Source organism: Eulemur rufifrons, chromosome 7 (genome assembly GCF_041146395.1).
Source record: "Eulemur rufifrons isolate Redbay chromosome 7, OSU_ERuf_1, whole genome shotgun sequence".
Classification (NCBI taxonomy): domain Eukaryota; kingdom Metazoa; phylum Chordata; class Mammalia; order Primates; family Lemuridae; genus Eulemur; species Eulemur rufifrons.
In genome coordinates, this window is record NC_090989.1 from 53,248,210 (window position 1) to 53,272,400 (window position 24,191).

General features: G+C 33.3%; 1 protein-coding gene across 1 annotated transcript in view; it reads right to left on the minus strand.

Moving 5' to 3' along the window:
* Nucleotides 1-6,267: 6,267 nt before the first annotated feature.
* CIP2A (cellular inhibitor of PP2A) overlaps nucleotides 6,268-24,191 on the minus strand; it is a 37,001-nt gene continuing 19,077 nt past the window's right edge. Inside the window, exons 10-21 of the mRNA XM_069472578.1 lie at nucleotides 23,004-23,163; nucleotides 21,213-21,354; nucleotides 20,403-20,502; nucleotides 17,786-17,904; nucleotides 15,385-15,580; nucleotides 14,489-14,563; nucleotides 14,289-14,399; nucleotides 11,675-11,871; nucleotides 8,986-9,099; nucleotides 8,680-8,762; nucleotides 7,508-7,647; nucleotides 6,268-6,438 (exon numbers count right to left, since the gene is read on the minus strand). Of these exons, the coding sequence (XP_069328679.1) occupies nucleotides 6,268-6,438; nucleotides 7,508-7,647; nucleotides 8,680-8,762; nucleotides 8,986-9,099; nucleotides 11,675-11,871; nucleotides 14,289-14,399; nucleotides 14,489-14,563; nucleotides 15,385-15,580; nucleotides 17,786-17,904; nucleotides 20,403-20,502; nucleotides 21,213-21,354; nucleotides 23,004-23,163 (1,608 nt within the window). The remainder of the gene's footprint in view (nucleotides 6,439-7,507; nucleotides 7,648-8,679; nucleotides 8,763-8,985; nucleotides 9,100-11,674; nucleotides 11,872-14,288; nucleotides 14,400-14,488; nucleotides 14,564-15,384; nucleotides 15,581-17,785; nucleotides 17,905-20,402; nucleotides 20,503-21,212; nucleotides 21,355-23,003; nucleotides 23,164-24,191) is intronic.

The window sequence follows — 24,191 nt, forward strand, 5'->3', positions numbered from 1 at the left end:
CTCCCCGAAATACTAGAATTATAGGTGTTAACCACTTTACCCAGCCTACATTTTTTTTTTTTTTTTTTTGAGACAAAGTCATGCTGTGTCAACCCAGGCTGTGGTGCAGTGGCAATCACAGCTGACTGCAACCTTGAACTCCTGAGCTTAAGCAATTCTCCTGCTTCAGCCTCCCAAAGTGCTGAGAATATAAACATAAGCCGCTGCACCCAGCCCACATCCACATTTATTTTTTAATCACACATCAGTTTGTGTTTGAATTATGGGACATCTTTCTGAGAATGCAACATAAAGTTTAAATGTCTTCTTTAGCACAAGGGGCCTGGGCTCACTGTTCTTTCAGAATCCTTTCAGCTCTAACATGCTGATTAACTGTAGGTATTACATAAATTAGTATGTATTATAGTAGTTGATAGTAGCCTTTATTTGCGGGTAAATGAAAACCCTGCCTAACTGAACATAAATAGTTTTGTCTTTTAATAGGGCTAATCATAAGCCGTTTTATTTGAAGTTTGAGAAAAGCATAAGGCTACTCTAATACATTATATCTCTTGGCTCTTTGAGATAAGTAAGATGAAATATAACACTTAGAATAACAGTGTAGATAATGTAATGGGAGGCAGAATCATGTTCTCTACTAAATCCCTGCCAAATGCTCCACTACTTACTGGAAAATTAGTTTTTAATAACATAATGAAACTGAAACCCAATCTATCCTATTGACTCTGAAAATGTCACTCTCTTACACATTAAGTGGACCTCACATAAAAAAAAAACCCCTTTGTTATATATCCTGGGATTATCCATCATTTTTTGAGCTATTAAGAGCATATAAAATCTGTGTCCCTGGGGAATTAGACAACCGGAAAAAAAAGTACATTTAGTTGGGAGAAAAGATGCATACTTTTTCCTGTATTTATGAAGAGATTATTTATAGCTCAGTGTGCAAAAAAGCTGGGTTCTGAGAATTATGATACCTCTCATTCATGGTGATGTGATAATTAAGTTTTCTCTAGGGTATTTTTGAAATGACTTCCAGAGGAACACAACCATAAACCAAACAGGCCTCACAGAGTATTTGAATGACAGGAAGAAAGTCAATTAGCTACAAAATGCTGAACCAAGTAAGACTGTGTAAGATTTCAGAGTATTTTTGCATGTTCAAAATAACCCATGATTTTTTTATTTCACAATGTTTCCTCTCAATTTATAGAATACAGAGGCCTACACTTTCAAGTGTTTATCAGGCATTATCCACATTATAAAAGAATCAATAAAACATCTGCCTTTTTAAAGCACAGGCCATTTTAAAATTCATTCTATTTTTAAAAAATTGATTATCTTATATGTAAGCTCAGTGAAGGCTGGAAACGTATAATTAGTTTCTTAATCGAAAATACTTATTTTTATGGGTAATACACATTTAATTTAATATTTTTTGGTGATCACTGAGAGCAGCAAGGCAAGTGATGACCCAAACTAATAGAATCTCATGATTTAAATGAGCAATTCTCATATTAGTGGGTTTGGAAAGAAAAATAACAACAAAAGGATCCGTGGTTTAAACAAAATCCAATATGCTTAACATACCATTTATTTATTTTCTTAAACTACAGAAAGCAAATATCAAAATCTTGGCTTGTAAAAATATGCACAAAAAAAGAAAGTACATGCTATATTAATTGTAAAACTGTAAGTACTATATTTTAATTTTGTCAGTGATATAAGCGATGCCATTTAGACTGCTATTCTCAGTGTATCATAACATTACTAAAATGTTCAATTTTCTAACATTACAAAGAGAAAATAACCATTTGGTAACCATCAGAGTAATAACCGATTCGGGCAAGAATTATCAAGAGATGCTAAAACTTATGGATGAAAGTTAGAAGAGAAGTAGCATATTTGTAGTATCTGCCCCCAACTTATTATTTCCAAAGGGAAAAACGGTAATATTACACTGAAGAACTATTTTGTATTACCGCATGCAAATAGGTAAATATATTGATGATGATAGCCAGGGGTATTCCATATAGCTGTTTAAAGAAAAATTATAACATTGTTTTGGAGGCTAGTTATGTATATAGAGGTAATATATATGTCAATTATAGCATAAAAGATAAGAAAAGGACAAATGGACCTATATAGCTGCAAGGTTCCTATATTTTAAGTGGTGCAATAGTAACTCTAAGTAGACTGTGAAAGTAAAGGACTCCTTTTGTCAAAACAGATATAAAAGTAGGACCTAACTATATGTTTATAAGTCATGCATTTTATATATTATCACACAGGTTAAAAGTAAATCGGTACCAAAAGATATACCGGGCCAATAGAAAACACAAAAAGAATTAAGTGGCTATATTATTATCAAATAAAATAGATCTCCAAAGATTACCAAACCTAAAGAAATGTTTATATTTACATTTATGTGTAACATTTATGTTAACATTTGTTAATGAGTAGAAATAACATCCAAGCATTGACTGTTTTTGTTAATAAAGTTTTACTGGAACACAGCCATGGCCATTTATTTTTATCTGTGGCTGCTATATTATTGTCTATGGCTGCTTTTTAACCCTGCAATTGCAGGGTTGAGTAGTTGTGACAGAGACTCTAGGTCTCACAAAGCCTAAAATATTTATTAGCTGGCCCTTTATTTGCTGACTCCTATAAAGGAATTAAGTCACAAACAGGACACTATTGTATGTATGTCAAAAGCAAAGTTGTAAATATTTGAAAGGAGGAAAAGAAAGAATGAAATTATAATAAGGCTGTGAGGTTTAGGGAATATATCTTGATAAGAAGTACCTGTAACATATATGAATGAGCCTCAGGTAAAAGAAGTTGAAGTTAAAACACACTTTCATTTAACTGACAGTCCTAACTCAAGACATAAATCTCTTTACATTCTTAAAATAAATAAGTAGTCTTTATGGCAAAAAAGTAAATAGACTCAAAAGGGAACTAACCTGATAAATTTTCTCTTAAGACACAGCATAAAGTTTTATTAAGTATTTTCTTTTTGTCCTGACATTAAATTGATAGACAGTTTAGTATAATCAGCCAAATCTTAAGAGAAGTCTCTATTTGTTGCAAGTATAAACAATAAAAAGAACTGTGTTAATGAACATTTTGAGACAAATTCTTCCTAGCAAAATTTTAAGAGGATTTCAGCAATCCTAATATGATGATGCATTTCCTAAGTTTTGTTTTTCTCATTAGGAAATGGGCATGCAGACACATATACAAATCATTTCTGAAACCCTGACTATGGTGGGGGCTCAAATTTGATTAAAATAAACTTTTCTTAGAGAAAAGAAGAAAAATAGTTACATATATGCTTCTTAAAAAATTTTATTTTGAAGCAGGGTCTTGCTCTGTTGCCCCGGCTAGAGTACAGTGGTTTCACCATAGCTCACTGCAACCTCAAACTCCTGGGCTCAAGTGATCCTCCTGCTTCAGCTTCCCAAGCAGCTGGCACTACATGCACTACTGAAAGCCCTGAAAGTCGAGGTTTTAGGCATGGGCGCATTTACTTTACAATAGGGTATAAAATTACTAAGAGCCCTGCATAAAGATACCAGCCCCCATATTAGTTTTATCTGACTGAAGATCACATCCACGTAAAGCTCAAATGGACTAGTCCCCTATTAAGATGTCTAAGTTCTCTATCAAGTGCTCAGTTTAAAATGCTCTCATGTTTTTGATCAAAATCCAGGGCCCTGCCCCCCAAAACCTAATGAAACAGAATCTCCAAGAGACGAGCTTGAGAATTCATATGTTTAACAAACCCCATGTGATTCTTATGAGCAACACTGCTAATGGATATTGAAAGACTACTTAAGAAATTTTGGAGATGGTGTTAAGTGCAGTAGTTATATCTTCACACTTAATTATAATAGAACCTTGTGTTTTCTTCTGACCCACAGGGATGGCTCTTGTTAAACAGTGATAATGGCAAAATATCTGATTTAAAATCATCTATGCTCAGACTTTGTCCTTTTTTGCCAGTGATACTCATTTGGAATTAGGAGTGGAAAAAAGAAATAGTGTCATTTTATTGCACAGTTTTAAGTTTCTCATATAAACTTACACCTGGCTAATTTTTAAAATTATTTTTATTTTTTGTAGAGACAAAGTCTTGCTATGTTGCTCAGGCTTGTTTCAAACTCCTGGCCTCAAGCGATCCTCCCATCTAGGCCTCCCAAAGTGGTAGGATTACAAGTGTGAGCCACTGTGCCCAGCCTTACTTCTGTTTTTCTTAATCAGAGGTACACAGATCAAAAAGCAGAAAGTACCCAATATCCCATAGAAACAATATGAAAGGTGCTACAAGAGACAGAGAGTGACAAAGGATAACGATTAGTAACTACTCACCTTCAAAGCTGAAGTACGATTTTTCCTCTCAAGAGAGAAAACAGTAGAAATAAACAGGTTAAAACTACTATATTAAAAAAAGGCTACTAAATATATGGAGTATCTGCTTATGTAGGTCTTTAATAGGCATATAGAGTTGTTAAAAAATGCATACTTGCAAGAACAGGCTAGATCTGTGTGACTAGCAGGATGGTTATTAAAGTTTAAATTAATAAAGTTTAAATAAAATTAAAATAAAATTAAATAAAATTAAAAATGCAGTTCATCAGTTACACAGACCATGTTTCAAGTGCTCAATAGCCACATGTGACTAATGGCTATGGTATTAGGAAAGAACACTGCTATTATCACAGAAAATCCTATAGGGCAGCAGCACTGGGCTAGGCTCAGTGTCTTGAGATGTCTAAAATGTAAAGATAGTTTGATTATATCTAGAGTTTTTGTTTTATTCATTCATTTCTTTAATTTTTTGTTCTTTTATGTTATAGAACCTTTTGTTCTTCAGTCATATCTATGTAAACTTTTTCATATTAAATTGAAAATGTATGCAATTTCAAAAGAGAAATAGAATGTATCTATATCATAAGTAGTAATTTAAAATGTTTTTCTATGCACAATACTTTAAAAAAATTTTCTGGAACTGTACAAAATGTATACAAATATATAAATCTATTATTGCTTGATATTACTTAATGTAATTAGTGAAATATAAAAATATATTTAATTTCTAAACATAAATTCAGATATACTATGGTTCAGAAATAGAAGTAAATCTAAATTTGTTTAAATCAAAGATACAGTGAAAAAAACACTAAGTAAAATTAATGGTTGTAATGTTATAGCAATAAAATCAAAATATTGATATAAAAATTTTTTTACATCCATTACTTAGAACATTTGATTCAAATGAAAGTACTGAAAAATTCCCTTGTATTAAAGAAATACATGGATAAGGATATTTAACCTATGCTTTAAAATTAAATGGTCCAATGAAAAACTAACTCTAAGACAGTATATTAAATGCAATTCACCTGAGAATAGTAAATAATAAATTTCTGAACATGAAGCAAGGGTAGAATCGAAATTATCCTCATGTAAATCATAAGAAATTCATAACTGATTAGAAGTGACATGGGTGGGCCAAAATACAGCATTTTTAAAAAGAAGAAAAATAAAAATACCTTACAAGTAATTCTACACATTATTAGATTTTTGAGACAATATAATCATTTAACACAATAGTTATTTTCTAATTTTTATACATTTCTGATAACGAATGATTGCATTTTTTTCAAATTAAGAATTTATACCATATATCTTACTGCATTCTTTTTCTTTTTTTAATGATCTCATGTGAATGTGGATCTTATTGTATTTTAAATGCAGTAATAAACACTATTTTAAATGCACTAATATTTTCTTTTGTGCTTTAGAAAAAAGTGCTCTAGTAGTGTATCTTCCCTCTTTATTAATAATTGTCTTTTTAATTTATTAATCTTCAGGGTTGTTATATCAAGAAAGTTTGACTCTGTAAGATCTAAATAATCATAAATGAGAATAAATTAGATAAACGAAACAGAGTAGAAAGCAACTAAGGAAAAAGCAAAGGACCTTAGAAAAATGATAATGGAGGTTAAAAGGAAAATTCTAATGTAAGAACCAATGCTTTAAGCAATAAAAGCCAGAAACAGGAAGTAAAACTTAAAAAAAAATTCTATTCAAAAGATCAAGTAAAAACATGTTTCAGATCAGGTTCTTTACTAAATTAATACTTAGATAATACTTTCCTATTGTTGTGGAGTCACAAATTACCTTCCCTACCCGCCTCCCTCCAATACATAAATACATAAAAAATTACATTAGATTACAAATTCCAAAATGCCATAATGTCTATATACTGAGATTCACAGTTTCTGGACCTATTTTTCCACCACTTAAACTGTGGATCATTGCTATCATGTGAGAATGTTTGTTCAACTCCTCTTGTTGAAGTTTCACCAAGGACTCTTTCTCCTCCAAACGACCTTCTAATTGTGCCTTTTGAACCTCTAGGGAGGAAGCCTACGGATGGGGTGGGGGGAGATTGAGAAGAAAAATAACTTTGCATGTTTTCTCTTCATAGATATTTTAAGATGCTTTTGTGTTTTATTTGTATGACAACCATTTAAAGACACATTATAAATACATACTATTATACATACATAATATTCACATACATCATATACATATGCTGCATACATAATATTTTAGTTAATTAAATTATATGGTAAGTTTAAGTAATCATTAAACAATATAATACAAATTGGGAAGACACATTCAACTTGTCTTTTTAAATCAATGCTAGCAGCTGAAATTTTGCAGAAAATACTGCACAATACTATTTAAAATCACTAAGATAATTATATTAAAGGAGAAGTGGAAAAACTGTAAATATGGCTTTAAATTTTACACCTCTTTTGTTACTCATGCTCTGTAGTAATTCAAAGTCTTTTAATCCTAGTCTGTTCTCAACTTCCTGGTGGTAAATGGGTCAACAAGCACAATTCATAGCTACCCCTCAAGCTATGCAATCATGATAATGTAGAAAGAACACTGGACTTAGATTGAGAATATATGTCTATTGTTCTACTTATCAGTTATATGATCTTAGAAGTAACATCAGACTCAGTTTCTTCATTTGTAAGTTAAAAATATTTATTAATATTCATATGTTAATATATTTGATAAAGTAAAAATTAAGAAAAATGTTTCAAAGAGTCCTTTGCAAATTATAAATTCTAAACAAATATGAACTATTATTATTACTACCATTCCCATAAGCAGAGATACGGCTATATACCTATATACAGCTACCTGTTCCTACATAAAAACTAGGAATCCCTTTCTGTATTCTTTGTACACTTCACAGCAGTAAGTGCTGACACACAGTATGTACTTAATAAATGTTTAATGATTTTTGGAAATACAGGTTTTCACATTGTGAGAGAGCCCTCATAACAAATGATATTCAAACTGTTTTGAGATCCTATTATCTTCAAAAAAATTTACTAAAGAAAGAGAACATTAATTTATCCAAATTCACCCTTTTCAAAAAAGACTTCTTAATTTTAAGGCAAATGAGAACTCTTACCTTAATGCTCAGCTCTTTTCTTATTTGTTCTGTTCTGCTTAATTCTTTTCTAAGAATATCAATAGTTTCTTCCTTATCTTCCTTTTCCTTTTGTAAAACTTTAATCTTTTCTTCTTGTACTTTTGATTTTTGATGCAAATCTTAAAACAAACAAACAGTCAGCTATATACTCAGAGGTCTTTTTTAAATTTTTTTGAGACAGAGTCTCACTCTGTTGCCCTGGCTAGAGTGCCATGGTGGCATCAACCTTGCTCACAGCAACCTCAAACTCCTGGGCTCAAGGGATCCTTCTGCCTCAGTCTCCCCAGCAGCTGGGACTATAAGAATGTGCCACGAGGCCCCCCTGCCCCCGCTAATTTTTCTATTTTTAGTAGAGACGGGGTTTCGCTCTTGATCAGGCTGGTCTTGAATGAATTCCTGAGCTCAAGTGATCCTCCCACCTTTGCCTTCCAGACTGCTAGGATTCCAGGCGTGAGCCACCGTGCCCGGCCTATACTCAGAGATCTATACTGACAATACCCTGAAATGGTTTAGTAGCAACATTATAAGAACAAAAGAAAGACAGCTAGGAAGATGAAGAAACATCTTGCTGGAAATTTTACAGTATTTGCTGAATAAAGAATACCTTGAAACTCTTCCCATATGACAGTATTCTATACAAAATACTAAATCTCCATGTTTTTCCTTCCTCTTATGTTCTAAATATACTTTAAAGAGGTGAAGGACAACCCTCAAAACTTAAGGGTTAAAAAAGAAAAGGAGAGCTACAATTATAAAAAATTATATAGGTAGGTTCTGTGCTCTAAGGCAAGTGAGTTAGAATAAAAATGTTTTTGTGGATCATTTCACAGATATACTATTTAGAAGCTAATAACTAAAAGTTACCTAGTACTGCCACCTGCTGTTATGTTCCCTGAAAATTTTTTATTTTAAAAAGGGCAACCATTTCCTATAACCCATAGATTTCAACAAAATGTATTGTTTTTTTAACTTGATCAATCTAACCAAACTGTTTTTGTGAAATGTTATGGCAAGAAAAGGAGAGCCATTTTTAATGTGATTTATGGTTCAGAAGAATGAGAAAAGTAAAAAACGAAGAAACCACTCATGCTTTGATTTTTTTTCCAATACAAAACATTAAAAATAGACAATGAGTTAAATAATCCACTTACTTGTTAGTTTATATTCTCTGTCTACTAGCTGGTTCTGTATTTCTTTTTTCTGTTCTTCTTTCTCTACTAATTGAGCAATAGTTCTGAAGTTATTAAAAAAATAGAAGAAAATATCAATGAAACATATCATTTGTGGCTTTTTCTCCCCAAGAAATATTTCAAAAGAAAATTTATGCCTGTAAATTCTGCTAGTATATATTTTATATCTAAAATAAGTGATAATTTTATTAATTTCATCAATATAGAAAGAATCATTTTGTTTTAAAAAAATCTCAAATATTTAGAATATAGAACTAGAGATTTTACTTTTCATTTTGTTGCTTGAGTGACTCATTCAATTTTTTCACTGTCTCAGTTTGTTTATTCAGAGAATCACATGTGATCTGTAAATCTTTATTCTTCTTTTCAGTAGTTTCATTTCTGAAAAGACAAAGAAATGAGTTGGTATCTTTATGGAAGAAAACATACAGAGAAAAAAACCTCAGTGTTTTCTTTACTATTTCTTCTAACCAAATTACATACACTGCAGGTAAGAAGAGGAATGATATCAACAAGCAGGACCTAAATAAAATTCAATCAACTTTAAAAGGAAGTAAAGATGTTTCTGCTGACTTACGTGGTAAAAATTACTAAGAAATAGAAATATATGGGACATTAACCTCATATTTATGAATAGAGCATTATTTTACAGATAATATTGCATTACATAATTTGCTATAAATACATATAGCTATCTTTGAAGTTTAGGATTCTAAATTTCTCTCCCTCTTTAAAGCTCTGCATCTAATAGCTCTGCTTATTTTACCTGCAAGGTAAATATAGAAAAAAATCCTTCCTAAAGTGATACTTTCACTATCGTAAGCATACAATGCCCTTTTTGGGCCAGGTGTGGTAGCTCATACCTGTAATCCTAGCACGCTGGGGAGGCCAAGGTAGGAGAATTGTTTGAGGCCAGAAGTTTGAGACCAGCCTGGATAACACAGTGAGACCCTGTCTCTATAAAAAATACAAAAATTAGCTGAGTATGGTGGCTTGTGTCTGTAGTCCCATCTACTCAGGAGGCTGAGGCAGAAGGGTTGCTTGAGCCCAGGAGTTTGAGGTTGCTGTGAGCTATGATGACACCACTGCACTCTAGTGCAGGCAGCAGAGACACACTCTGTCTCAAGGCAAAAAAAAAAAAAAAAAAAAAAAACCAAACTAAACACTGGTGGCACTGGCCAAATTTGGCCAGCAGGGCTTTTGTGTGTCCCACGCAGTTTTTTAACAATCTGAATTTGAATGCCTTTAGACAGTCTACTCATTACAAATGATCTTTCCCCAGTCAGCTTCATTTCTTTGTTATCTGTCTGGCCATACAAGGACTTTTCTGTTTTGGCTTCTAAATCACTACCTAAAACATAGCAGGTCCTAGAAACCAGTATTTCTCTTGGACCACTGGCTACATTCTCTTCATTCTCTATGTTCACTGCCTAGGTTCTTGACCCAACTTATCACTAATAGTATATTTTATCAGTGGTGCCTCAAACAATCAGACTTTGTAAACAAAGTTGTTGTTGGGGAAAATATCCTGTTTAGAAATCACCTTGTCATCCCAAATTTTCTAGATGTGATTCGTTTTCCCACCTTCATTTTTATTGATGGGCAAATAAGTACATGTACTATGCAAAGTTAAAAATGTCCACATCTCTGTATTAATAGCATAGAGCAATCTTAAAATATAAACTAAAACAATAAACAAGTTCCTCAAAGTATTTTTACTTTCATTTTTGGTAAAAAATACATAATTGTCCCTGGTTTTCCTTGTAAATTCAGAAGTTTTAAAACTGTCCTAAAAGGTAAAGGAGCTTGATAAAGGAGGAAAAATCAATCAAACTTTGTTAGCAGGCAAATAAATTCGCACAGGCTGAGCATCCCTAATCCAAAAATCCAAAATCTGAAGTACTCCACAATCTGAAACTTTTTGAGTGCCAACATGATGCTTAAAGGTTAAGGGACACTCAATCTGTATAAACTTTTTAGAGGGAAGTTTGGAAGTATCTATAAAAAATTTAGGCCGGGCGCAGTGGCTCACGCCTGTAATCCTAGCACTCTGGGAGGCCGAGGTGGGCGGATCGTTTGAGCTCAGGAGTTCGAGACCAGCCTGAGCAAGAGCGAGACCCCATCTCTACTAAAAAATAGAAAGAAATTATATGGACAGCTAAAAATATATATATAGAAAAAATTAGCCGGGCATGGTGGTGCATGCCTGTAGTCCCAACTACTCGGGAGGCTGAGACAGGAGGATCGCTTGAGCCCAGGAGTTTGAGGTTGCTGTGAGCTAGGCTGACGCCACAGCACTCACTCTAGCCTGGGCAACAGAGTGAGACTCTGTCTCAAAAAAAAAAAAAAAAAATTTAAATGCACATACCATTTTACCCAGCAATTCACCTAGAAAAACCTATTCTACAGATATAGTCACACATATAAGTAAACTATATTCAATGATATTTAGAGATGAGTTATACACTATTACCTAAATTCCATGCTATTAGGCTGAATAATATGAAATTGCCAATATTTAACTACTTTTGCTCTGCAAGAATAACCAATTCAAACAACTACTAATTGTGACAACAACTAAGTTCATTCAACAGTTATTAATAGAGTGCCTAACTATGTACCAAGCACAGTTACAGGCCCTAGGGATTTGTGAGTGATCAAAATGGACAAAGAAACCTGTCTTGGTGGAGCTTATATCCAAAATGACTTGTAACTGCATGAATAAATAAAAGAAGTCAACTAGAAGAAATGAAGAAACCTTTATTTTGTTTTCAACTTTGATACTGAGTTTGAGGAAAAAATGTATCATTTCACTATGACTTAAGTTTCTTGCTAACTACTTACCTTGTAATGGAATATATGAAATCCTTACAAAAGGATTTTAGAGATACAGAAAAGAAACACCGTGTGTTCATTCCAGATTTTAAACTTACACAGAAATTTTTAGTTTCCTTACCTCTGAAGAAGTTCCATGTAGGATTTTGTCAATATTTCATGTTCTTCAGCCACAGACTCTAACTTTCTATTATGTTGAAAGAGATGCTCAATATCACTCTGGGCTCTCTCTGATTCTATTTGTTGTGACTTCAGCAAAACACTAAGTTCTTCATTTTTTCTCTCAACTTCTCTCAACATACCAGCAAGTGTCCGTGCCTTAAAAAAGAAAAAAAAAAAAAAAAGGAAATAAAAAGAACACAGACTTTCCCACTATCATTTACATAATACTCTCAAGTTTCTACCATTTAAAAGATTCACTAAATAGCAAATAGACTAGCATCTATTGGGTTATGCAAAGTTCTTAGTTATATATATTTATTACTTAACTATTAATACTTCCAATAAATCGGATACTGTTATAGTTTTTTATTTAATAGATTGTCTGACAAAAACAATATTATGACCAGATGAATGGAAATGAACAAAACTGGAGCAACACAAAGGTAGCTATACATACAGTACTCAATTAGAAGGGTATGGTCCTTGGGAGTAGCCATTAACACTAAACCACCTAATTATGTACACATCAGCTTTCCCATTTTGGGTAAAAATTAAGAATAATATCTTAACTACATCACAGATGCTTAACTGAACTCTTAAAATTAAGCTAGCATAATCAGGAACCACAACCTACATCTGTATGTATTTAATATGTGGCATGAAACAATAAAAAGCAGAAAAGTAACTAGAATAAGAAGTGGATTCCTCCTACCCTTTTAGTCTTAAAAATACTACTTATTTTAAAATGTCAGATCAAAACCTAAGCCCTTCTCTGTTTTTATGACATAGACTGTAAAGAGGTAACACGCAATTATTTAGTGTTATTTTTATGATAAGCTTTTCCAGTCACATGGATAAAACATTACATTCTCTAACAAAATGTAAGACATGCCCAAAAGACAGAGAACATAAGAATGTGTCATGAGAAGAGAAAGAAAAATGATTTTAATATTGCCAATTTTCTCTCTTGGAATTTATGATAAATTCAACATATCAGTTGAGACAAATGAAATCATATTAAAATAAGAAAAAAGGAAATATGGTTATATTTCTTTATATTTTTTGAATATTTTATTCTGAAAAAGACTTAAGAGGTATTTCACTTGTCACTGATTTTGATGTCTCTTTCAAAAGCCAGACAACTTTATTATAATTCATTATAAATGATATCAAATTATATAGATTTCATTTGTATCTGCTGGGAATTTCATATTACTGCAGTTAAGTTTTCACTCATAAGGTATATGTATACACACATCATGTACATTTATCTACGTAGCATAACGTCAAACTTATTGAGCACCTACTATGTGCCAAATACTGTGCCTGGAGACAAACAAACAGTCTCTGACACTGTGCGTGAGGGTGGCAGGCAATACGATTTTCACATGGTCTGAGAAATATTCTAAAGAGGTAAGCACAGGGTAGATACAAAGAAGAAGGACATATGCATGAACAGGAAGAGACCAGAGTAGGCTTCCGGAAAATGAAGGCATGTAAGCTGAAATTTAAAGGATTATGAGGAGTTAGGCAAAGACTGAGAGGAAAAGGTGTTCCAGATATGCAATAGCAAGTGCAAAGACAGGGAAATACAAGAGTATGGCAAGTTCCAGAAAATGCAAAGTAGCCTGATATGGTTGACTGCAAAGAATGAGCAAAAATTCAAGATGTGGACTGAGAAGTGCATAGTTAGAATCCCTATATGCCAAATTAAGAAATTTTGATGATACTCCAAAAGCAATGGGAGCTACTGTGAAGGATATTCAGCACAGGAGGGACAGTGTCAGATTACTCCCTGCCTCAGAGATCCCTGGGGAAGGAGGGTAGAATCAAACACAAAAGAAAGATGACTTTGGCAGTAGTGTGGAAGGTGGCTGACAAGAAGGACCAAGATTAAAGGTAGGAAGAGAAATTAGAAGATCTGCTGTAATTCCTATGAAAAATGAAAAGGATTTGACCTATAGCAAATAGTGGTAGAAACAGAGACAAGGCAGGAAAGAGAAATATTTAGAAGGTAGAATCAACTGAACTTGGTGAATAATTATAGGAGGTAAACTGTGATTTCTAGGTTTCTTCTTTGGAAAACTAAAAATAGTAGAAGGAATACATAAAAATAAATTTTAAAAAAGGGAAGAGTGATTAGGTCATTATTGGTTATGCTGAGTAGTTTGAAATATTTGCTGTATATTTAAATGGAGCTATAGGAAGCATTTAGTGCTCAGGAGAACGATCTGTGCTCGACATATAAAATTGGGGACATTAACATTTTGATAATGGTTGAAATCACAGAACACAGAAATAAGAGAAAAGGGCTTAGAACACATCCTGGGAACCTCCAACATTTAAAGGTAGACCATAAATGATATGGGAAAAGAATATCAATTAGGTAGGAAAAAAAACCAGAAGATAATGATGTAACCAAAATTAAACAGAGAGTTTCAAGATGGAGGCAGTAGTCATGTCACATGCTAAGAACAATTCAATTAGAGTAACAAATAAATAACTAATATTATGTACATATTTTACTTTATTCATTTTTCTACTAATCAGACATGTCTGTATATTGTACATACCTCTGTCTCAGCTTGAGTTCTTTGGCAGCGATACTGAGCAATCAGTCTATCTGCCTGGGCAAGGGCCAGAGCTTTTGCTTCTAAGAGATCTTGTAGCCTGCTTTCTTTGGACTATAAGAAAATATACCATTAATTTTCATCATTTTAGGAAAACATCTATTAAAGCTTATTACATACAGTTAAAATAAGCTTGTACTCACAGCTAATGTGGACAGCTTCATCTCATATACATCCATTATGTCAGATATTCTCACATCATTAATCTGGTCCTTTACCTAGGTTTTCATAGAGTAAAAAAACAGAACATTTTAACACTTGACAAAATGAAATAAATGCCTACTTCGAAATTAAATTATTGAAATTTAATGATGAGTAACAAAGTAAAAAGAAATGAATGCTGTATCAGGTGGGACATAAATATTTCACTAGCCTGGCTACTGTAGAAGAATATCTGGGTAAAATCTGGTATGCTTGTGAAAAATTTTAAAAATATTTCTTAACTTGGGTGGGAGGAAGGACTAGGAAAAGAATGACAGTTGTATTAAATGCTGGAATTTAATGACTCATTTTTCTTCCTTTCTTTCCAAAATTTCAAGAATATTGTTATTTTTAAGATTAAAAGATAAGGTTTCAATAATGAAATCTGCGTTTAAAGTTTAAATAAATAGGCCGGGTGCGGTGGCTCACGCCTGTAATCCTAGCACTCTGGGAGGCCGAGGTGGGCGGATCGTTTGAGCTCAGGAGTTCGAGACCAGCCTGAGCAATGAGCGAGACCCCACCTCTACTAAAAATAGAAAGAAATTATATGGACAGCTAAAAATATATATAGAAAAAATTAGCCGGGCATGGTGGCGCATGCCTGTAGTCCCAGCTACTCGGGAGGCTGAGACAGGAGGATCGCTTGAGCTCAGGAGTTTGAGGTTGCTGTGAGCTAGGCTGACGCCACGGCACTCACTCTAGCCTGGGCAACAGAGTGAGACTCTGTCTCAAAAAAAAAAAAAAAAAAAAAAGTTTAAATAAATATTATAATCAGGGCAGACATATAGCTGGTATGTACCAGGTACAATCCCATTTATAATTGCTATTTTTCACTCACCACCACTCCAGACTGAAGCTTTTCTATTAATTCCTCAATGTTCAATCCAGGAATGCTATCTTTCAAAAGGGGAGGAGTTAAACACTTTACTGATGTTGGAAAACTGTGATTTAATGATTGCAACGGAACTCTCCTAGGCATATGTTCTGTTTCCTGTTGTCTATAGGCATTGTTTGCTGCTATACTTTCTCCAAGTCTGAATGGGAGTAAAAAAGAAAAAGAAATAATTACATAAAAAATAGAGTAAAAGGCAGAGTTAGTGTAGAATTAGGGAATCTTTTAGAATGGGTCTTTTTTCTTTTTTTTGGGAATAGAAGTCTGAAAATAATCTTGAAGTAATTTTCTTGGAGACTATGATGAAACAGAGTTTTGGGCAATTTTCCAGAGGACTCATTTTTTTCTACTTGCAACCCTTTATTATGACACCTCTGCCTTTGGTTTGGAAGCATTGTAAAACTAGTTTGTGAGTCTGGATTATTTGTAATAAGAACAAAGTTATGAGTTTTGGTCAAAGCAACCTTCTTCTTATTGTGGGTGACATCACCTGGCCTTTATCTATGCCCTTAGAACTTTATCTTTCTCCCTCAGTAAGTTCGCACCAACCTGACTTCCATTCTGTACCTTTAAAAATCCCATCTTTCTCCTGCCTCAGGGCCTTCGTAGGAGCTGTTCCTTTACTTGGAACAACACTTTCTTACAAGATCTGTATTGGCTGGTTCTTTCTTCTTCTGAGTTCAAATCCACCTTCTCAGATAGGCCATACCTAATGCCTTATGTAATACTAATATTAACTGACCCTCCTCCCCATAGTGACGTGCAAAATATGAAAATTTTTTTTTAACGTATCTCCCAACTAGAGTGCAAATCTCATGACAACAGACACCTCGTCTAATTTACTACAACATCCAAAATGTCTAGAAGGGCTGGTGGCCCTCACCTTATTTGTTAAATGTTTAAACAAAACAAAAAAGCAAAGACACAAAAAATCCTGCCTACTGATGCATCCATCATGCAATTCACTTTATTAAACTGCCTAAGATAATGTCAAATAAGGATATTAAATAGTAAGCATAAATGGGCACTGGACGTAGTGCCCCAAATGAAAATTATCTACAATACAAGTAAGACAGGAAAGGCCACACATATGGAAGCAGAGGATGAGACTCCCACATGCAGTGAGGCTGTAGCTTTCCCCTCTGAAGCTTGGGGTTTGGCTTTATGTCAGATTGCTATAGTTGAAGCAAGTAAGCCACCACAAAACGGAGCAGCTTCACAGACCACACCTATCTTATAACTTGAAAAGCTTCCTATTTGTCTGTTTTTTTTGTTAAAAAATATGTATTATAAAATGAAGGGAATTTTGTTTACGTGGTCTCTAGGTCTTGCACCTGTAGTTCTTTAATTCTTAATTTATGACTACCCAAGTTATTAATTCTGAAAAATGGGATTGCTAAATCAGTGAATGGCATAGCATGGCTTAGCAGACTTTTTCTTACAAGACATTATAGTAAATATTTTAGGCTCAAAGGCCTATATGGACTGTTATAATTATTCAACCTTGCTGTTATAAAGTGAAAGCAGCATAGAAATACAGATAGTATGAAATGAGTGGATATAGCCTTGTTCTAATAAAACTATTTACAAATACAGGCACCTGTCCACTGGCCAGTTTGCTGACCCCAGCACATACAGAATGTCTGACCTATTTATCAATTGCTTCAAATTATTCAAATCACTTTTACAAATTCATTTATATAAACCATTTAAATTTTTTACAAATAATTAAAGTAGACACCAACAGACATTTTGTTAACCATTTGTTTTATACAGAGCCCTGAAAACCCGAAGGTTTTTTCAAACATAATTATAAATATTCTCTTATTGTTTGAAATTAATGAGAATAGTAGAAAATTTTGCCTGACCATCATTTATTCCACTTCCTGATGAAAGCACAGATTTTTTTTCTATAGAAACTCTCCCAGTCCACTATTCCAAATAACTTTCATCCATATAGTTTTCATATAATATCTCACCCCTCGTCAAATGACCAGGATCTGGTCAATGACAGTGATGCTTATACCTTTCACTTAAACAATCAGGAAGGAAAAGCTCTTTCTGTGGAAGAACTAAACTGACAGGATAAAGCTTAGAGTGTCCGGAGGCTATCATTAAAAAGAGGTGGCAAGAGACAAAGACAGGTAACATTCAACTATTGGATCTAGCTTTTCCCTGAGTATATCTGGACTTTTCATTTATAGGAATCAAATCAAAAATTTTTTCAATCATTTAAAAGATTACTATTACAAAGAAGTTATCAATTCACATTTATATTAAGGACTAAAGACACATAGCAGGGTATTGTACCACCACAACAGATACATTCCAAATGATTACAACTTACACTAAAGCAGGAAAATCTGGCAGTGGGGCAGCTTCCAATAATATTCCCAGTCCAGACTGCACTTGTTCTCTATTATCTGATGTTAAAGCAAAAGCCAAAGGAGTAATCAAACGTGGATCCTAAACAAATCAGAAACCAGAAAACAAGAGGCAGAAAGAATAAACAATGTCAGATCTTCTAGAGTAAGGTGAGTAAGTAAACAGAGCTAAATCATAAAATAATTCTAGGCAAATTCTAAAGTGTTTCTATCTGATGTTTGAATGTATTATTAGTTTTTTTTTTTTATAGCTGAATAGCTGTTTACACTGCCATGCAATCAATATGAACATACTAGCTTAGCTTAAAAAAAATTTGGCCAAGGTTCTGAATGCTTTCAAGTGTGCCTATGAAAATTATGCCTTACATATTTTTATGTATTGTATGATGGATTTAAAATATCATCCATAACTGACTGATGTTTAGAATTGTTTTATTTTTTGGCCAGGTGCGGTGGCTCACGCCTGTAATCCTAGCACTCTGGGAGGCCAAGGCGGGTGGATCGCTCAAGGTCAGGAGTTTGAGAACAGCCTGATCAAGAGTGAGACCCCATCTCCACTAAAAATAGAAAGAAATTATCTGGCCAACTAAAAATATATATAGAAAAAATTAGCCAGGCATGGTGGGCACATGCCTGTAGTCCCAGCTGCTCGGGAGGCTGAGGCAGTAGGATTGCTTAAGCCCAGGAGTTTGAGGTTGCTGTGAGCTAGGCTGACGCCATGGCACTCACTCAAGCCCGGGCAACAGAGCGAGACTCTGTCTCAAAAAAAAAAAAAAAAAAAAAAAGAATTGTTTTATTTTTTTCAAGCTATCATTTAAAAGAAAAACTTAAAAAATGGCTAATCATTTCCAAATTAAAGCCGCGAAATAAAAAGTAAAATTAAAATGAACTCAAATCAGAAAACTTAAAACTTGAAACAATATACTTACTTCAAGTCCTCCATGTCAGTAAATATTTTATATTAGTACTGTTAAGACCCAAATCATCTACAGGTTGTGTATACTTATCTGAAATGCCTGGGACCAGAAGTGTTTCAAAGTTTGGATTTTTTTTCATTTTGGAATATCTTTATATACTTACTGGTTGAGCATCCCTAATCTGAAAATCCAAAATCTGAAATGTTCCTATGAACATTTCTTTTGAGTGTTATGATGAGGCTCAAAAAGTTTTGAATTTTGGAGTATTTTAGATGTCAGATTTTCAAATTAGGGATGCTCACCTTGTACTAAGAAAAACATCTCCTAAGTATTGACATAAAATCAGTTTGACTCATTTTTTAAAAAAATGCAGTTAGTAAAGAAAATATTAAAATATAAATCCTTTATAATTAAAATGTTAAGTGCCTTGTAGGTACTCAAGTATAATCCAATGCCATAGAACTATGATAAGAGCAGGCCTTTATCTCCAAAACCCCCAATGGTAACACTTTATAACTCCTCCCATGGAGAAGAATCATTATTTCCAGTTTGTAGTCACGGAAACTGAAGTTTAGCCAGGCAAAATATCTTACTTAAGCCTGCACTGAATAACAATTAGTAGAATGAACATTTGGAACCCAGTCTCTTAAGCGTAACGTTCTCAGAGCATGTAAGTGGCCCATGCCGAACGTTTCAGTTTTGGCTTCTACCCTGTCTGTACATTCACTAGAGCCATCTCTGATAACTTACTATGATAATGTAATTCACACATTTTTGTTAAATACCTATTATAAGCCAAGTGTTGTAGATATCAAGGTAGATACTGTTCAACAAAGTACTGTTCAACAAAGTTTATGAGAGGCCATTATTTTAGATTAGCTTCCTGTACTTTAAAATGGGCCAGTTTTCAAAAAATAAAAACAAACAAAAACCACGCAGGAGATTTTAGTCAACCTGAGTCACTATAATAAGGAAGTCCCCCGTTTTAGCCCCATAAAGAAAGTAACTTTGAAACAACAAATCCTTCTGCTTTCTTTAGCCCTTGTCTGTCTATCAAGCCAACCTCCTCTGCTTCACTTATCGGAACAATTTATTCTATTTTATAGAATGAGGTTGCTTGATTCTAGAATCACAAATAAAAGCCAATTAGATCTTTAGACTAAATTTGTTGTAAATTTGTCTTTTGATAACATCTAGAGCTCTAATTCACCTATTATCATTGAAATTTGTGAGTTAGCCACTTTCTGCATACCTCCTCTAATCTTATTATCACTCGAAATCAAGTTCCTTTCTTTTAGATGTCTCCCTAATACCCTGCCTCATCAACCCCGATCAAAAACAAAACCCCAAAACAAATACCGCCCTTCCCCCAGTGCCAACAGAAACAAATGAAAAAACTTGCAAGTATTACACAAGAAAGGAGAAGGCTGAGGAAGCAGCACTATTGAGAACATTCTGTACACTAGAATCAGAAGCACTTATGTTCAATTCCTGTGAAACTACCTAAAATAACTCTGCAATAAGACTATTATAACTACTTAAGACAATTAACAACTTTAAACTTTCTTCTGATGGCCAATTCTAAGAGAAACATCTTCTAAAGAAAGTTAAAACACAAACTTATACATAAGGAACATTTACATATGAAAGAGTTTAAACTTACCTGTAGGATTTTGTAGAAGCTTACTTCCATACCAGGAACCAACTGTTTAAGTTTGTTCATCAAATCAAGAGTTTTCAAAACTACATCGGCAGCAAGTTTGCTTTAAAAATAAGTCATATCTAAATTACGTAACTCAAAAATTTCTTACAGCTTATGTCTGTCCATAATTCTACTGAAAATGAAAAAATCAATACTTTTATTTTTAAAACTCAAGAAGATAAAGTATTATTTCTGTTGACAAGTAAAAATATCATAGAGATCAATAAGTTTTATAACTCAAGACCCAAAGAGAACAAATTGGCACTAATAGTCTAAGTTTAGAGAGTATTTCTTTCTCTACTCTCAAAATACCAACATGCTTCAACTTTCTGCTTCAAATAAGCAGTAGTACTGGAACATAACCAATTCTTAGCTTTGGCACTGGCATAACAATAGGGGGTAATCGTAGGCAATATGGAATATCTAATATATGGTGAATGAATTATACTAGGCCATGTTACTAGCTTTGTACCTGAAAGGGAGAACAAAAATTAAGAAGAGATAATCCTTGCTCTCGAGGAGCATGATCACTGACAATTATGACATAAACAATACAAATCACAGATGTTAATACTTTTCTTCAGAAGCACACAATCTATAAATTAAATGAATTTTTTAAAAAATCCATTATCAATATATTTTTGTTAATTCTCTGCTATACTTTGAGATAACAAACTATAACCCAAGGATGATCCTCCAAAAGGAATGAGAATAATGGCATCTTTTGATTTTATTGGCTTGTCCTTTTGCCATCAGATTTCATATACTCACCATAATTCAGAATCTGCTACCTTTGTTCCAAAGCCCAGGTCAATCTTGCCATATGTAAATTGTTGTTCTATCAGAGTGGTACACTTGATAGTAGTCAGAATTTTTGCAATATGCATTTTCAGAGTATCATCTCCACACAGAGGTAAGTTTTGTTAAGATATACAAACAAAAAATTCTCAAAATACTTTGTATTTGTAAAATACTTTATAACATTCAGGATGATTTCATACAAATCATGTCATTACCGCAGTCTGGTTAAACTGTTACATTAGCTCAATGACAGAGTAGGAAACTGGTGCTCAAACCATTTAATTGACTGGTGAGTGGCAAAAGATGGACTGGCACTAAAAGTTTCTGAGTCAAGGGTAAAACAGAGAAAGGATGTTTCTCCACTGGATGCTCATTTTTCTGTTAGTGTGGATCAGAATGGTTCAATAAATATTTGTTGAATTAAGGGAAGTTGTTTTCTCATATTTTGTATATTGTCTTGAACTCCTGACCTCAAGTGATCCTCTTGCCTGGGCTTCCCAGATTACAGGCATGAGCCACCACACCTGGCATATGTATTGTAAATTAATGTAAATATCTATCATTAAAAAAGGCCAAGTTATAGCATGATTCAATGAGAAGGCCCCACCAAATTAATTATAAATATCTCTAAGGTCAAGAAAAGTAATCATGTGTCTTTACTGCAGTGGTTCTCAACTTTGGCAACATGTTAGAATCACCTGGGTAGTCTAAACAATGACAAACAAAAAAACAACACACAAACACACACTAACCATTGATTTCAGGGTTTTCGAATACTCCAATTAAATTAGAATCTCTGGAAATAAGGTTCTAGCATCAAACTTTTTACATGTTCCCGAGGTGATTTTAATATGAAGCCAGGGCTGAAAGTCACTGCTGTAAAGAAAGAGGGAAATTAAGGAGTAGCAGTTTACAAAGGAGATCAAACAGAGATGAAGTTTGCTCTACGACAGGATAAAATTGGGCATATTCTTGTTGCTCTGTGATATAAGGAAACCTGACCAGGTAAATTTAAGAGATCTGGTTGAGATATAGTGACTCCTATCTTATAGTTAAAAAATATTAATGAAATATTTAAAAATTAGGCCTTGCACTTCTTAGCAACTCAGAATCAGTTGGTCTAGAAAAAGTGAACACAGGGAAAGACCTAAGAAAATCAATACATGGAAGTTAAGCAGCGACACTAATTGTTCAGAGTTTTCTTTTCTTTTTAAAATGAATTTATTTGTGTTAATATATTTGTTTCTTAAATAAGCAAGTGTAATATTATCATTATTACAACAATTATGGAGGCTTTTATTTTTAAAATACACTGAAACACTGGTATAAAATCATAACAACTCTATCAATATTTCTTTATCTGCTAATACACTCCACCAAAAAATGACACAACTAATCATCCAGGGGCAATAATTAGCATCAAAAACACAAAAGAGTAACAAGGAGTAATGGAATAGTCATCTTAGAATATACCTCCAAATTTCAAATTGCTATAAAAATGTTCAAATCAAATTTAAAAAGCATTTCTTAAAATATACTTTAGCTTAAAAGTTTTACACAGAAAAATAAGGGGGAAAAATCTGGATAACTTTTTTAGAATCTTTATTGAGATTTTTTTCTATAGTTTAAATTTTAGTTCAATAATTCTGAATAGATGTAAGTGACAAAATTACAAATAAAAACAAAATGTAGCAAATGTAATACTAGAAAAAAAAGAATGGTTATTTATATTGTTTTCACATTTATTACAGGAAAGGATATTTAACAAAACTTCAATGGCCTTGACCATCCTTTCACATTTTTTTCTTATTAAGGCTTCATCCAGATTCTGTTCTGTGAACTGCAGCTGATCAAGGATTGTAGGCAGCAGAAGGGTCACAAAATGGTCAGCTGCTGGAGAGTTAGCAGTGTCTATGACATCCTGGAGAATTAACCATCACCAGTGATTAAAGATGAAATATAGAATGCAGAGATAGTCATCGTTGAGCTGTAATACCCCTTACATTTTTTACACTTACTTCAATATTTCATTGACCTGAGTCTCCTACTTAAAAGTTGTTATTTAAAGTTTACCCTTTTAGCCAATTTTTAGGGCCATTATGTTTTTTTCTCAAACTGTAAAGTTTTACAAGCAAGACATTTTTTGATGGACTATGTGATTTAAATTATTCTAAACCAAAAGTGTTTACTGAAAATATCCTGAATTTGCTAAATGCAATTATAATAATTAAATAATAGACACTGGTCTTAATAGTTTACAACCACAAATAATTTCCATCAAGAATTTCAAAGGACTTTTTAATGCTAAAACTGATTGTGAAACAGTCAAGACTAAGATAAAATATAAAGAATAATTTGTGTAGAATCCTTAATAAACATACTTAATCACTCACACACATATCTGTTTGTGCATAGGATCCAGTTATAAGGGGTGAAATATTTTAGGAAGACATTAAAGTAGGTAGGATGGGTACAAAAAGAGGGAAAATAGCAGGGAATGCTAAATTGCCCAGATAGTAAAATCTACCAGAATGTAGAGATTTTTATTGTATCTTAAATGCCTAGCACTTATGTCTGACACGCTCCACTCCATTTCACTTACCAAATCCAACATTCCCATATCAATCCACTCAACAGCCTAATAAAGGCATTGGACAGCATCTACTGCGATGCAGAGAATGTGACTGCTGCAAGTATAGTCATACAACAAACCATACAAATCTTGTCAATACCTTTACTTATAACACTGAAACAAATACTATGTACATAAGTTATTCAGTGAAAAAAGAGGAAACACTAATATATGTGACCCTGGCAGAAAAAACCTCAGTAGCTGAATGATAGGGAGTCTAGTATGACTGTTAGTAATTGAGAAGTTTTCCTCAAGTGTATGAATAACTGGAAGTTTACTATGAATGTTTTTGAAAACAAATTAACTGAGAGAAAAGT